This window comes from Schistocerca gregaria, chromosome X (assembly GCF_023897955.1).
Source record: "Schistocerca gregaria isolate iqSchGreg1 chromosome X, iqSchGreg1.2, whole genome shotgun sequence".
Classification (NCBI taxonomy): Eukaryota; Metazoa; Arthropoda; class Insecta; order Orthoptera; family Acrididae; genus Schistocerca; species Schistocerca gregaria.
The window spans coordinates 571,876,206-571,892,197 of record NC_064931.1 but is presented as its reverse complement, the minus strand read 5'-3'; the positions used below and the strand labels follow the sequence as shown (position 1 = coordinate 571,892,197).

Sequence of the window (15,992 nt, the reverse complement as noted above, 5' to 3'; positions counted from 1 at the left end):
CACTGAGATTTATGGCACATCTCTTTATATTTGTCACCATTGCCAGAGTGGGTAGATATTAGACTTATAACTTCTCCCTCATAAAACAGCTACGAATGTCCCTGTGTCATGTACAAGGCTTGTGGAATAAATTTTAATAAGAAGTTATGCCATTATGGTGTGTGGTTTGGAAACTCAGTGGTAAAGAGCCAATCCCTGGTCAGTCCTAGGATTTTTATTTATCACGTGACACTTCCTTCACCTCTAACATTTGTTAATGTGAAAAATGCCAAGTTGCTCTATGGTTCAAAATCCACATTAAACTGCAGGTCTACATCTATATCTACATATATACTCCACAAACCAGCATATGGTGCTGGGAGGAGGGCATCCTGTACCACTACTAATTGTTCCTTTTCCACTTGCAGACAGAGCAAGGAGAAAACAACTGTCTATATGCCTCCGTATGAGCCCTAATATTTTGTATCTTCATGCTCCTTAGACGAAAAATATATTGGCGGCAGCAGAATCATTCTGCAGTCGCTTCAAATGCTGTTTCTCTACACTTTCTCAATATTGTTCCTCCCAAAGAACAGTGCCTTCCCTCCAGGGATTCCCATTTGAGTTCCCAAAGCATCTCCGTAACACTTGTTTGTAGTTTGAACCTAGCGGCAATAAATAAAAGCCCTGCCTCTGAATTGCGTAAGTGTTTTCCTTTAATATGATCCAGTGCAAATCCCAAACACTCAAGCAGTGCTCAAGAACAGGTTGCGCTAGCATCCTACATGCAGTCTCCTTTACAGATGAACCACATTTTTCTAAAATTCTCCCAGTAAACCAATGTCAACCATTCGCCTTCCCTACCACAATTGCACGTGCTTGTTCCATTTTCATATCGCGTTGCAACATTACACCCAGGTATTCAAATTACGTGACTGTGTCAAGCAGGACACTGCTGTTGTTGCATCCGAACATTATGGGTTTGTTTTTCTTACTCATCCACATTAACTTCCTTTTTTTTTTTTTAATTTAGAGCTCTCTGTCATTCGTCATGTAAACTAGACTTTTTGCCTAAGTTATCATGTATCATTATAAAGTCACTCATCTTCAACACCTTCCCGTACAACACAGCATCATCAACAAACACTGGCAGATTACTGCTCACTCTGTTCACCAGATCAGTGATGTGTATGGAAAATAATGATGGTCCTATCATACTTCCCTGTGGCATTCCTGACAATACTCTTGTCTCTGGTGAACATTTGGCATTGAGAATAACATACTGTGTTCTATTTATTACGAAGTCTTCGATCCAGTCACATATCTGGGAACCTTTTCTGTATGCTTGTAACTTTGTTAACAGTCTGCAGTGAGGTATCGTGTCAAATTCTTTTTGGAAATCTAGGGATATGGCATCTGCCTGTTGCCCTTCATCCATGGTTTGTAGGGTGTTGTATCAAAAGGGCAAGCTGAGTTTTAAGTGAGCAACGTTTTCAAAATCCATGCTGATTTGTGGGCAGAATCTATTCTGTCTCAAGGAAATTTATTATATTCAAACTGAGAATATGTTCACGAATTCTACAGCAAACTGATGTTAAGGATATTGGTCTGTAATTATGTAGGTCCGTTCTTTTACCATTCTTATGTATAGGAGTCGCTTGCGCTTTTTTTCCAGTTACTTGGGACTTTTTGCTGGGTGAGAGATTCACGATAAATACAAGCTAAGTACAGGAACAATGCTGCAGAATACTTTTTGTAAAACTGAATTGGGATTCCATCCAGGCCTGGTAATGTATTTGTTGTCAACTCTTTCAGTTGTTACTCTATGTCAGGGATGCTTATTGCTATATCATACATATGGGACTTTGTGCAGTGATCAGATGACGGTATATTTGATTCTCCTTCATGAACAATTTCGTAAGCGCGGAATTTAAAACTTCTGCTTCTGTTTTGCTATTTTCAGCTTCCACACCAGATGGTCAATGAGTGACTAGATGGAAGCCTTAGACCTACTTAATGATTTTTATGTAGTCCCAGAATTTTCTCAGGTTGTACCAGGATTTTCTCGTGTTCTCCGCCAGATCTTTTGCTAAAGTGTGATGATGATAGTTGTTGCATGCTTTGCACATAGATCTTTTCACAGATACACAAATCTCTGCTATCCTTTGCCTGTTGTCACTTGTGTGTTCTCTTTTGAACCAAGAGTGCAACAGCATCTGCTTCCTCAACATTTTCCAAATTTTGCTGCTAAACCATGGCTGGTCTTTTCCGTCCTTACACCACTCCACTTACTAGGCATGTACTTGTCTAGAGCACAATTTATAGTCTGTTTAAACTATGCCCATGTTTCCTCTGTGACTGTCAAACTGGAACTAAATGATTGCAATTCATTGTCAAAGTGATGTTGTCACAACTGCTTGTCTGCTCTTTGTAGTAGAAAGCATAAATAGCTGGGTATGTCATTTCATAGATTGGAGGAAAGGCGAGGACATACTACCTTAAATAGGACCATAACAAGTACAGCACTGTGGTGTTCAAACCAACTTTCAGATTGATTACAGCTTTACCATTTATTTTTTTCCCCTCGTTGTATTTATGCACAACTTGCCTTGTATCTTTATGTTAGACATGCTGATTAAAAGAGCACAGGTCTGTAACCTGTGAGTATCTGTCAGTAACTAGAACATGCTATGCTTGTAAAAATGTTCCTGTTTTGTAGTTATGGCATAGAATTTAACAATAATACTGTTTAGTATTTACAAACCTTTTCCTGTAGTTAAGTTTACTCTCTAGTACTTGTGCCAGTATTTAGTCACAACAGGTTTTATTTCGTAACCAGTTTGTATTATTAATTATCATCTTCAGAGCATTCAAGAAAACACAGAAAAGTTATAAGTGAAAGCAGTGCACCATGATTCTAATTTAAGCGTTAATATCTACATACACAATGTGAAACACTATGAGTTGAAAAACAGAATAATATTGTCATAGGGAAATATACCTGTATTAATAGATTTGTATAAAATGCAAGGCATTTACATCACATTATGCTTGTTATAAATATACCTGTAAGCACATTTATTTTAGTAATTATATAGATTATGATTCCACCATGGCTTCATGATTTTTGCCAATTAATTTACTTTATTACGAGGATTGTACCAAAAATAAGGTTCCCATTGAGCTACAGCCTCGAGGGAAGGTGCTAGGCTAAATCCAACAACAGTGCCGTGTGCAGTGGTTCCCCTGCTCTCGAGCCCGCCCATCAGTAATTCGCTATGTTGCTCAGTGTTGGCTTGGCAGTCGTCAGAGATGGAAGTTTTGATCGCCGCTCCCACCAAGTGTGAGGTTTGAGCAGTTTCTTTACGCAAGGAAGTTACCGCCTATGGAGGTTCACCAGCAACTGACTGTGGTTTATGGTGAAGAGTGCATGTCCGTTCAGCATGTCTGGGTGCATTGGTTCTGCAATGAAGCCTGGAGTTGAAGACTGCCAGTTCCGGATGCGATTGTCCAGAAGATCAACAGAGCTCTGCTTGAAGATCGGAGGGTCACTATCCATGAACTTGTTGAACACATCCCTGAAGCTTCCCACAGCACAATTGAAAGAACTTTAACAGAAACGTTGGGTTACCGCAAGGTATGTGCTCGCTGGATCCCCTGGATGCTGACTGATGGACACAAGGAGCAATGCCTTGACTGTACTCAAAAGTTTCTTCAACAATGTGATGGGTATGCAACAAGGAGAAGTTGTTGGACTCTTTATCATCATGGAATATGAAACATGGGTGTTTCCACTACATCCCGAAATGAAACAACAATCTCGTCAGTGGCATCACTCCTGTTCACCACCACCAAAGAAATTCAAACAAACACTGTCGGCAGGAAAGGTTATAGCTGCTGTGTTTTGGGATCAGAGAAGGGTATTCCTGATCGATTTCATACAACCTGGGATGACAATAAACTTGGGCAGTTTTAAAATGCCTTTCGGAGTGGCAATACTATTGTAATAATAACCTATATACAGGGTGTTTCAAAAATGACCGGTATATTTGAAACGGCAATAAAAACTAAACGAGCAGCGATAGAAATACACCATTTGTTGCAATATGCTTGGGACAACAGTACATTTTCAAGCGGACAAACTTTCGAAATTACAGTAGTTACAATTTTCAACAACAGATAGCGCTGCAAGTGATGTGAAAGATATAGAAGACAACGCAGTCTGTGGGTGGCCCATTCTGTACGTCGTCTTTCTGCTGTAAGCGTGTGCTGTTCACAACATGCAAGTGTGCTGTGGACAACATGGTTAATTTCTTAGAACAGAGGATTTTTCTGGTGTTGGAATTCCACCACCTAGAACACAGTGTTGTTGCAACAAGATGAAGTTTTCAACAGAGGTTTAATGTAACCAAGGGACCGAAAAGCGATACAACAAAGGATCTGTTTGAAAAATTTCAACGGACTGGGGACGTGACGGATGAACGTGCTGGAAAGGTAGGGCGACTGCGTACGGCAACCACAGAGGGCAACGTGCAGATAGTGCAGCAGGTGATCCAACAGTGGCCTCGGGTTTCCGTTCGCCGTGTTGCAGCTGCGGTCCAAATGACGCCAACGTCCACGTATCGTCTCATGCGCCAGAGTTTACACCTCTATCCATACAAAATTCAAATGCGGCAACCCCTCAGTGCCGCTACCATTGCTGCACGAGAGACATTCGCTAACGATATAGTGCACAGGATTGATGACGGCGATATGCATGTGGGCAGCATTTGGTTTACTGACGAAGCTTATTTTTACCTGGACGGCTTCGTCAATAAACAGAACTGGCGCATATGGGGAACTGAAAAGCCCCATGTTGCAGTCCCATCATCCCTGCATCCTCAAAAAGTACTGGTCTGGGCCGCCATTTCTTCCAAAGGAATCATTGGCCCATTTTTCAGATCCGAAACGATTACTGCATCACGCTATCTGGACATTCTTCGTGAATTTGTGGCGGTACAAACTGCCTTAGACGACACTGCAAACACCTCGTGGTTTATGCAAGATGGTGCCCGGCCACATGGCACGGCCGACGTCTTTAATTTCCTGAATGAATATTTTGATGATTGTGTGATTGCTTTGGGCTATCCGAAACATACAGGAGGCGGCGTGGATTGACCTCCCTATTCGCCAGACATGAACCCCTGTGACTTCTTTCTGTGGGGACACTTGAAAGACCAGGTGTACCGCCAGAATCCAGAAACAGTTGAACAGCTGAAGCAGTACATCTCATCTGCATGTGAAGCCATTCCGCCAGACACGTTGTCAAAGGTTTCGGGTAATTTCATTCAGAGATTACGCCATATTATTGCTACGCATGATGGATATGTGGAAAATATCGTACTATAGAATTTCCCAGACTGCAGCGCCATCTGTTGTTGACAATTGTAACTACTGTAATTTCGAAAGTTTGTCTGCCTGAAAATGTACTGTTGTCCCAAGCATATTGCAACAAACGGTGTATTTCTATCGCTGCTCGTTTAGTTTGTATTGCCGTTTCAAATATACCGGTCATTTTTGAAACACCCTGTATACAGCCCATAGCTCTGTGAAATTGATCTGGATATGGGGCACCATAACAGATGGATATGTTCTTGTGTGTACACACCTGAAGATGAGTAGAACATGCTGAAAGTGTGTTGTGTTATGTTAAGTTAAAATATAATAGTAACTGGCCACATTATTATGAAAATAATTATTCCAAATAGTCTTGGTCTCTAACACTTAATCACTATGGCCACAATTAAGTAGTAAAGTTCATTTATGTTAAAAGTTGTGGAAATTTCACTGGTTGGGGTTCCATAGTAGGAATGAGGTTTTGTAGAGTGAATTCCCTTTCCCCATTACTATGTCTATTATGACTTCATAGTTTGTGTCCTTCAGCAATGTCACATGTATGTTAAATGTTCCCAGGTTCAACATAATTCTACTGCTTCTCTAAGTTTGTGCAGTCTCGTCATACACTTTTACAAGAAGGATTCAGGCAACTTTTCTTAATTGAAAAATAATCATCATGTTCTCCTTATAATTTTTTCGTTAATTTTTCCTCTATGGTACTCTTACTATCAGTCTAATATTGACCTTCAGTTTTTAAAGGAGGTACAGATAGCTTGATCAGTAGATAGTACGTGATATTTTCCACCATTCCTTGCAAACACTGCTGTCTTCCCAATGTTCTCCACAGACTGTGAAGGCTTAGTATATCAGTTCAAAACCTGTTTTTTCGCAATATTTCTTATTTGTTCAACTTTCTTTATCTTCATGGGGATCTGATGTCTTTACAGCTGCACACAAAGTTCGTATGATCAGCAAATGAATAGTAGAATAAACCAATCCTCTTCAGGAGGCAACTTGTGAAAAATTAGTCGCAGATGACACAAGGCAATGTCTCAATTTCATTGTACCATTTACTGCAAGTGAAGTTATTTTTAATGCTGTGAATATGGAATAGATTTTCCCAATATATTAATAACAAATGGTATAATAGCTGGGACAGAAACATCAAAGCAATGGATTTGTCAGCTGTGAGGAGATGTTATTGTGTATATGCTGTGATGTGTGGCTCAAAGAGGGAATAAATTTTAGGGTCGAAACTGAACTGTTTGCTGAAACACTGAAGTGAAAGTGCTAATGGCAATGGGAGAGCGAAATTGTGTATATTTAGCAATATTACAGTGGCTCATTCTGCCAGTTCATCCACTTCAGGAGGACATAGAATTCAGCACGTCCCATCTTTCTTTCTTTCTTTTTTCCTGTGTGTGCACCAGACCTAAATTTGAATTTTTATATATAACTGATCTATTTTGATTGTTTTTAGAAGTGAAATGTCTTGGCAAGTAATCCCACAGCAGTGGTACTTGCTGGTCAAAATATCACAAGGCACAGTAGTAGATATGAAGTGCAAGAGAAATACGGTTATATCAGTCTCATTGCAATTTGTGTATTTTCATTAGTGGTTAAATGGAATTTTTACTATGGGATTAGCATCACAGAACTAACCTTTGTGGAATTAGGGGCTTGTCTGCACAGGGTTGTGGCTGGTTTTGGACCACAGACACCAGAAACTAGAAAGGATGTGTGTAACTAGAACATAAAGAGGGAGGCAGAATTAAATAGTACCACTATGTTTATTGATGACATGTGACCAAGATATCAACTCATGGGGAGAGCACTCAGTCAAAGACCTGGGAAAGAGAGAGAATTTAGTAACGTATGGCCATGTTACATGAAGAAAGAAAAGAGCCAATAGCACAGCAGGGCTGTGGCCACTACTAGAAATTTGAGCCTGACAAAGCACAACTGGGCAGTCAGACCACAGCTTGCTAGGATGCCTGAAGGCAGAAGAGGACATTACATCAGGGAAAGAGTCCAAAAGCAAACAGTGGTGCTTGTTCATGTCACCATATCCTTGTACTCAGAGGTGGCAGAAAAGATGGTGTGGTGCTTGTTCAACAGCACAGTCTCACTTTTGTTCTAGATTTTCGTTCAACACTATAGACAACAACAGAACTAGTAATGTAATGTATAGATTAGATTACCTTTAGTACATTGCTGTGTTAACTTGAAAACATCACACAAGTACTCTGTTTCGTGTGCCTGGATTGTCTTGCACTAGATTTATCAAAGACTTTCATTCTTGTCTAAGAGAAGCTATGTTTCATGGATACCCTTTCAACCTCGCCCCTAGTCATTTTCTATCATATTAAGTCCATTTATAAACCCTTAATTTTTAAGATGTTTTGCCCTTGATGTAATTATTTCTTTCAAATCACCTATATGTGTAAAAAACTAAAAGGTTTCATATTCTTATACATGGTGTGCTCATGGGAACCTACTATTTTGTCCTCCTAAAATATCCACCTCATTTGGAAATAAAATAACTTACCGCAAGTTGTTAATTGTTTTGTTACAGACACTTCCAAGATTTGGCAGTGATGGAAGTATAACGAGGGATGAAATAATGTGCATAAACTGGTCGGCCGATCATAGAATCATTGATGGTGCTACAGTGGCAAAATTTTCCAACTTGTGGAAAGAACTTATACAGAATCCACATCAGCTGTTATTCTAGGGGAAAAGGTATTTTTTTGCTGTGTATGAAACTTATGGTGAATTTGTATAGTAAAAGCTGGTTTAAATGGTTTATATTGTGTTAACTATGATTTGTTTATTATAATGACCGTAAAATCTTACCAAAATATAAAGAAAGAAGTGAATCAAAAAACAGAGAACAAAAAGACTAGGAATTGAAATGTGGAAGACACGAAGCTTTCAATTATGGCCCCCATGAATGCAATGAGCAATTTTTAGAGAAATTTGTAATTTATTTAAAGTTTTAGGACAGGTTATTCCATAGTTGAGAACATACAACATGAACAACTTGAGATTAACACTTGTGGTATTAGCATAAAGTGAAGAACCATGGAAAGAAATGTAGAATATAAGAACCTGCTTAGTTGAGAACGTTTTTGTTGTTGTGGAATCCTGTTTTTGTAGGTAGATATTTGAGGGTATGTTTATGAAGGAGTTGACGGATGTGGTAATGTGACCGTGAAGTGGATTTATGGTGGGGTCAAAGTGCTAACTGTTATCAGTGTTTGAACCTTGTTGTGGGATGTTACAATAATCTAAGATGACTTGCCTTTTGATGTATTTAGAAAAAAACTTTTAGCGATTTTGTGAAATATGAAGTCGTGCATATGACTTCTGGCACACACACATACAGTTTGTTTTCACCCTTTGGATTTTAACAGTAAACTTATCCCTGATTCATACTTTACTTATCATTTCTGTCAATAAGAATCAGTTGAATGAAGGTTTTGTAATCTACCTCCTTTATGGGAGAATTACTTTTGCATAGGACACTTCCAATGAATCTGTGTCTGGTATTTGCCTTTCTTATAACTAGTTTTATGCGGTCATTGCTCTAAATGCATATTCTAGGTATTTAATGGTTGATATTGTCTCCAGTGATTGATTACCAATCGTTGAAACAAAAATAATGGATCATGTGGCTATTTATTTGAAATGCATTAAATATGTGAGTGTTGAGAGTTAACTTCCAGTATGTGCACCAAACATTTATCTTCTGCAGGTCATCAGGTATGTGCACCAAACATTTATCTTCTGCAGGTCATCCTGTACTTAACTACAGTTTTCTGGCATTGTAGCTTCCCTGTGTAGAACAGACATGTGGATATTATGTTATTTACGTGGTCATTTATATTTATTGTAAGCAATAATGGTCATATAACAACCCCTTGGGTTATGCCTGAAGCTACTTTCACTGCTAAGGACATCAAGACCAACTGTGTAAATGACATTCATCATTGAGGTGCTGTTATTAAACCAGTTTTAATGCCAAATGAGTACAAGGCTTCAGTGATGCAGGAATACCAAAAACTAGATTACTGGCCAATGTTAACAAGTAATTTGATTTTACGAATCCACTTTTATGCTTCCAGAATGAGATTTTCACTCTGCAGTGGAGTGTGTGCTGATATGAAACTTCCTGGCAGATTAAAACTGTGTGCCCAACCGAGACTCGAACTCGGGACCTTTGCCTTCGAGTCTCGGTCGGGCACACAGTTTTAATCTGCCAGGAAGTTTCACTTTTATGCTGTTCCCTACCACAGGATACACACATGTATGGATAAAGTGGGGGAAGCATGGAATTGAGACAGTTTGCTTCCAGTTATGAAGAATGGAAGAGTCTGTACTAGCTTCAATGCTGGTATGTTTTTAGGGAATTTTGTAATCAGGGTGAAAGGGCATGTTGATTCACTGACAGATATTCTTTTCAGTGAGACATTTTAACTTCCAAGACGGCTACAAGCATAACCAAATGGCCAGAAATGTTCTGCATTGGTTTGAGGAGCATGAAGATGAAATATAATGTCTTCATTAGTCTCTAAAATTGCTAGGTTTTAATATTTTCAAACCATTCTGTTCACTATTAGAAAAATAGCAAAGGGCACATTACTCTCCTGCACATCTCTAAAGAAACTAGAACTACTACTTCACAAATATTTATTGATGGCCATTCATTCTCAGGAGGATTAATGCATTTTTCAATAAAAATAAATAATAAATTAAAACAGAATCATAATCTTTTTCTGGTGCCTTCTTCCTGCAGCTGCACACAGTCAGTGTGGTTATTAACAGATTTGGCATGGTTAATTTAAGTAGTGGCCAGATGACCTTTCTGTTGCCACTATGTTACCCCCGGGGCTGGAATATGTGTACCCAGCCTGTCTGTTATAATGTTGTTCATGTGAGAGTGTGCAAAAGTTTTCTAAATCATGTAACTGGTGCGGGACTTGGGTACCCACCAAGTATTCATTTATTCGGATGTGGGAAACTGCCTAAAAACCACATCCAGACTGGTTGGCACACTCACTGCACTGAGTGGATATTATCCTGGGCTAATGCACAACCATGTCTCACAAACGTCGCTTTAACATGCACACACGGGTATTTGGGTGGGTAATGAGTGAAAACCTGAATGCTTAAAAATAATGCCCGGAAAAGTTCCTAGATCTCCTTCTGAGACAGAAATGTGAGCTTTTGGAATGTGTGTGCACATGCCATTATGCAGATTTAAGAGTGGTGCCTGACATGCTGGCAGCTCAGAAAGTTCAATTCTGTTTCTTCACATATTGGCTATGGAGATCAAGAGAAAATTCTATATGCTTGTCACAAAAGATATGCTTGGGATAGCATATGATCAATTTTCTGCCCATCTTTCTCTAATCTGAGTATTTGCTGTGTGTACAATGAATCTCTCTCTCTCTCTCTCTCCCCTCTCTCCCCCTCCCCCCCCCCCCCCCCCCCCACACACACACACACAACCTGTGCACTGTTTTCTGCTTATACGTTCCCAGTTAAACTGTTATTTATACCTGATCTCAGAGATAATTGATTCATAATCACATTATCATTGTGATGAAAAAGATGTTTTGGGGTCGTGTATGTACCTTCTTAAATGTCAGTTCTCAAAACCACATTTCTTCAAGTCCTTTATTTTATTGTTCAGCAGATTATTAAAGATTCTGACATCAGATCTATTTATTAATGGAGCATTAAAAATTCTTAGTATTGTTTATCACCAAAGCTGCTTAAGCCCTAAAGTGTCTTTCAAAGGTATTTTATTGAGGAAACCATTTGGATGAAAACAAGTTTTGTTTATTTCCTTCTTATTATATTAAATTTCAGCCTCCAGTTGCATAAGCAAAGAAACTTTATGTTTCGGCAATAATAGTGTAGCCTTCTTCAGAAATGTCACAATATTATATTGTCACAATACTGTATTGTGGTATTTCTGAAGAAGGCTACATTATTACAGCTGAAAGCTAAGTAAAGTTTCTTTGCTTATGCAACGAGAGGCTGAAATTTAATATAATTACGTTTTACAGTTGCTGACTCTGCTGCACCATGATAAAAATATTCAAATTTGCTTCTTAGTTACTTCTAACAAGGAAATTTAAATACATGCTTACAGTCATCAATAGTTTTAGAATTTTTTGCAGCAGAGAAAGAACAAGACAGGATTTCTCTGTACCAGCAGTGGACAAATAGTTTTGGCTTGGTAACCACATTGTGCAAGCAGAGGTTAGTGGGGAGATGCACCTTTTAAAATGATTGCAAGCATTGCTTAACTTCGCATTTCAGAAGAGTTATAAATTGTTACATAAAAATTCTGACTGTCTTGGTAGATTGCACACAACCATTAGTGAGCCACATGCAGCCCGCAGGCTGCTATTTGTCCACACCTGCTCTATACCATTCAAAAGTGGAACAACTAACGGAAATTTTCCTTCCATTTCACTGTTAGAAACTTTGTATTGTGTGTGTAAAACAAGAACTCAAATTCGTATCTCATTTTCTTTTAAACAACTGCTGTTTCCTTTTAAAACATGTAATCAAACTAATGTGATATGTATGTTTTGCAGTACAAAATTGTTATGTATTCAGGAGAAGCTATGAGGCCATTTGTCTTATTTCAATAAGGTAGTTACTGTTTTTGAGAACTTTCTGTGGTTACCTTTGTAGAAGTCAGGATATGACTCCTATAGTGGTCGGTGAATCGGCTGCTGGCAAGTCAGGATGGAATGCTGTTTCCTTGCCTGGACATAGGCTATGGAGGTGGTGGTCATTGGAATTGTAAGGCTGACCATCAGTGAAACATCTCTCGTTAAGAAATTTTATTTATTCCAGTTACAGGGATGGAATCACAGCTGAAGAGAAGGTGGTTGTTTTGTGTGACAGAGTAAGACTCAGTGTCAGTGACTTTCCTGCCAGGCAGGCAGCAAGTGCTGGTGGCAGTGGCTGCAGTGTCAGCGTGGCCGTAGAGACCCAATGTGAGACAGTGTGCCACCAGTCACAGATGACAGAGACAGCCCCATACTCGTCAGTTACTTGTTACCACCGTGTGCAAAACACAGGTTTAGGTGGTGTTTCAACTGCACTGCCCTGCATGACCGAAGATGATGGTTTGTGCGCCTGCATTGGGCATTGAACAATGGCAGTGTAGCTGGGCAGATAGCTAGGCTCCAACCTGCAGAAGGTAGTCACCCAGCAGGTGACTCAGTGACTCAAAGGCATCAAGTTGATAGCATGTAGATTTTAGCCCACGTGGGAGCCCGCAGCTATTGGTGGCAAAGTCCATGGATGGTACTTGTACCATCTTGTACTGCAAGTGGTCCGTGTCTTGTTATCAGCCAGCCTAAAACTGAAGCACTTGGCATACCATACACACCAGGATACATTTGTGTACAATGAACATCTGAGAATGGAGGGTCCGATTTTGGTGATACATTTGTGAGCTTGCTGGCTGGTGTTTCTCCAACTGCAGCACTCCCATCCCCAGAAACTGTAACAGGCTGGAATGGCCAGACATTGCCTTTGAGCAGCAATGAAATAAGTTTTTCTGGTTTCCCTGTTCAGTCAACTCCTCAAGGAGCTGTGTTGGAGCTGTAAGATGCCACAACTTTGTCTGTTGGGGACACTAACTAGCATATTCCATAGTGTCGACGTACTGAATGAGTGTTCTTTCATCCTGAATATGTCTCTCAATAGCACATGGTTTTCAGGCTGATGGGTGCTTCTCCCTCTGTTAAAACATTTTGCTGATCAATGTAGAAGCAATACATGGCTACCAGCAAAGCCGTGGCACAACAGCTTCATATTGCATATAAATTTTTCTCTGAAATCAAAACTTTGCAATGCTTGAGATTTGATAATTGTGATAATTCTTAGAGCAATAACTTCTGATAGTCTTTTCCTTTCCTTTACTTTTCTCTTCATGTTCATGTGACTTACTGTTTTATCAATTTTATTACTCAGCATGTAGCACTGGTGGTATAAATTAGATGTTACACAATAGGTTTGCCTCAACAGTTGCATATTCTTTAATTTGTTCATGTTTCAGGTGCATTCGAGTTTGGCAGTTGAAATGGGCATGATATATAAGAAGCGTAAAGGCCTAAGTTTCCAACAGCTGGACAAACGTTTCCAAAGCATTCGCAATGATTTACTGCACTATAGAGTACAAAGTATTTTATTTGGCATTTAAAGATCTATGTATTTTATGTCATATATTTTTATATTTTTATTACCCTGAATAAAGAGAAAATATAATTTGTAGATATTTGTTTTCTGTTTGTTAATATATGAACTGAAATACTCCCACAGTGAAATAGCAGTAGCATCTTCTGAATATACGCACAATTTGCAGACTTTATTTGAAAAAGGAATGAGGGATGGGGATAGAGTGTTCCAGAATTTGACAGAGAAAGTAATATCAATTTAGGGTCCAAGTAGATACATCTATTGTGTTGAAATTGGTGGAAACCAAGAATGAGCTTGAGAGTAATTAACAGGTGCAAAACACCAAAGTATTGATCCATAGAAAGATGTCTTCAGGCAGCAGATACTGATGTCCCAGTTATTTATCAAATAATTGTGCATTAGTAACCAGTCATTCTTATGTGTAAGTATATCATTCTGATACTCACTTGACTCCTACACTTTAGAAAGTGAGCATGAATAGATTCATCCACCATAATCCATATTATTTGGACTCTTCTGAATCAACTTGGGTTTGGGGTTATGGCTTCTCTAACAGTCTTATCTGATACTGCAAGCCTCCCGTGAACATATTGTAACAAAGCTCTTGACTTTATTCTCCTCCAGGAAAGTTGTCACCCACAATTTTTTCTCAGAACCAAGAGGTGGGTGAAACACAGAGTAGGAAGCTCAAAAATATTTAGTTATCAAAAAGACAGATAAGACACTATAGGAGGGAGATGGTTCATTGTTGTTGACAAAAATGTTGCCTCTATGAAGGCTGAAATTGAGTCTGGCTGTGAAGTTATTTGGACATGAGCAGCAGGCACAGGTGAACTCAAGTTAATTACTGGATGTTTTTGCTAACCACCTGATTCCTCCATCAGTCATTCAAGGAAAGTCTACACTCAGTAGCGCGGAAATACCTAGATCATACAGATTAGTTGGAGGCGACTTTAATCTACTGAGTATATACTGGGACGTCTATAGATCCACTACCGGTGGTATGGACAGAGGGTCTTGTGAAGTACTTTCAAACACATATTTCTAAGACTGCCATGAACAATTAGTTAGACAATATTTTAGGCCTTGTAACTCCAAGCAGACTTGACCTTATCAACCGTTCAGTACAGAGGTGGGGATTAGTGATCATGATGTAATTATAGCGATGATGGTTGCTAAAGGTATTAAATCTGTCGAGAAGGCAGGGAGAGTATTTATGCTAGAAAAATCAGATAAGTAGTTTTAGTATCTCACTTACACAATGGATGGACATCATTTAGCTCCAACATGATGGCTGTAAAGGAATTATGGGCAAAGTTCTGGAGACATGGTGCCAGATAAGTGGATTAAGGATGGAAAGGACCCTCCATGGTTTAATATTCACATTTGGAAAATGTTGAGGAAACAGAGATTGTTGCACTCCCAGTCCAAAAGAGGACAGGAAAATGTTAACAGACAAAAGTCAGTGAAATTTATGTGTCTGTGAGATGATCAATGTGCAAAGCATACACCTGCCACCAATCATAATGAAAGATACTGCCGAGAACCCGAGAAAATTCTGGTCATATGCAAAATCACTAAGTGGGTTTAGAGCTTCTATACATATACTAGTCAGCCAGTCTGGGGTGTAATGGAAGAGGGCAAAAGCAAAGCTCAAGCATTTATTTCTCGTTTAAGAAATCAGTGATGCAGGAGGATTGTACAAACTGTCATTTGAGTGTTGTACAGATTCTTGCATGGAGGACACAGAAATAGGTATCAGTAGCACAGAGAAGCAGCTGAAAGAAATAAATCACCAGGTCCAGGTGGGATCCCAGTTCCGTTTTACAGAGACTACTCTGTGAATATCTCACCCAGCACAAAATCCCAGGTGACTGGAAACAAGTGCAGGTGACTCCTGTATATAAGAAAGGTAAAAGGACAGTCCTGCATAATTGCAGAACACTAGCCTTAACATCGGACTGCTGCAGAATTTGTGACCATATTCTCAGTTTGAACGTAATAAATTTGTTTGGAACACAAAAGCTTCTGTCCAAGAATCAACATGGATTTAGAAAACATTGCTCATGTGAAATTCAGCTTGCCCTTTTCTCAGATGGTATCCTACAAACCCATGGATGAAGGGCAGCAGGCAGATTCCATATTCCTAGATTTCCAAAAAGCATTTAGCACAGTGCTCCACTGCGGACTGTTTACAAAGGCTGAAACATAAGAGTTTAGGTTCCTAGATATGTGAGTGGTTCGAAGACTTTTTAAATAATAAAACCTAGTACCTTGTCCTCAGTGGTAAGTATTCATCAGAGACAAGGATGTCAGTAGTGCCCCAGAGAAGAGTGATAGGACCGCTCTTATTCTCTATATATATATAAATGATCTGATGGGCAGAGTGAGCAACAATTTATGGC

The 15,992-nt window shown here is 39.3% G+C and overlaps 1 protein-coding gene across 1 annotated transcript in view; it reads left to right on the top strand.

The window, feature by feature from the left end:
* Positions 1-13,662, top strand: part of LOC126298754 (lipoamide acyltransferase component of branched-chain alpha-keto acid dehydrogenase complex, mitochondrial) — a 97,434-nt gene extending 83,772 nt beyond the window's left edge. Inside the window, exons 8-9 of the mRNA XM_049990200.1 lie at positions 7,931-8,097; positions 13,448-13,662. Coding sequence (XP_049846157.1) covers positions 7,931-8,089 — 159 coding nt within the window. The 3' untranslated portion in view covers positions 8,090-8,097; positions 13,448-13,662. The remainder of the gene's footprint in view (positions 1-7,930; positions 8,098-13,447) is intronic.
* The last annotated feature ends 2,330 nt before the right edge of the window (positions 13,663-15,992 follow it).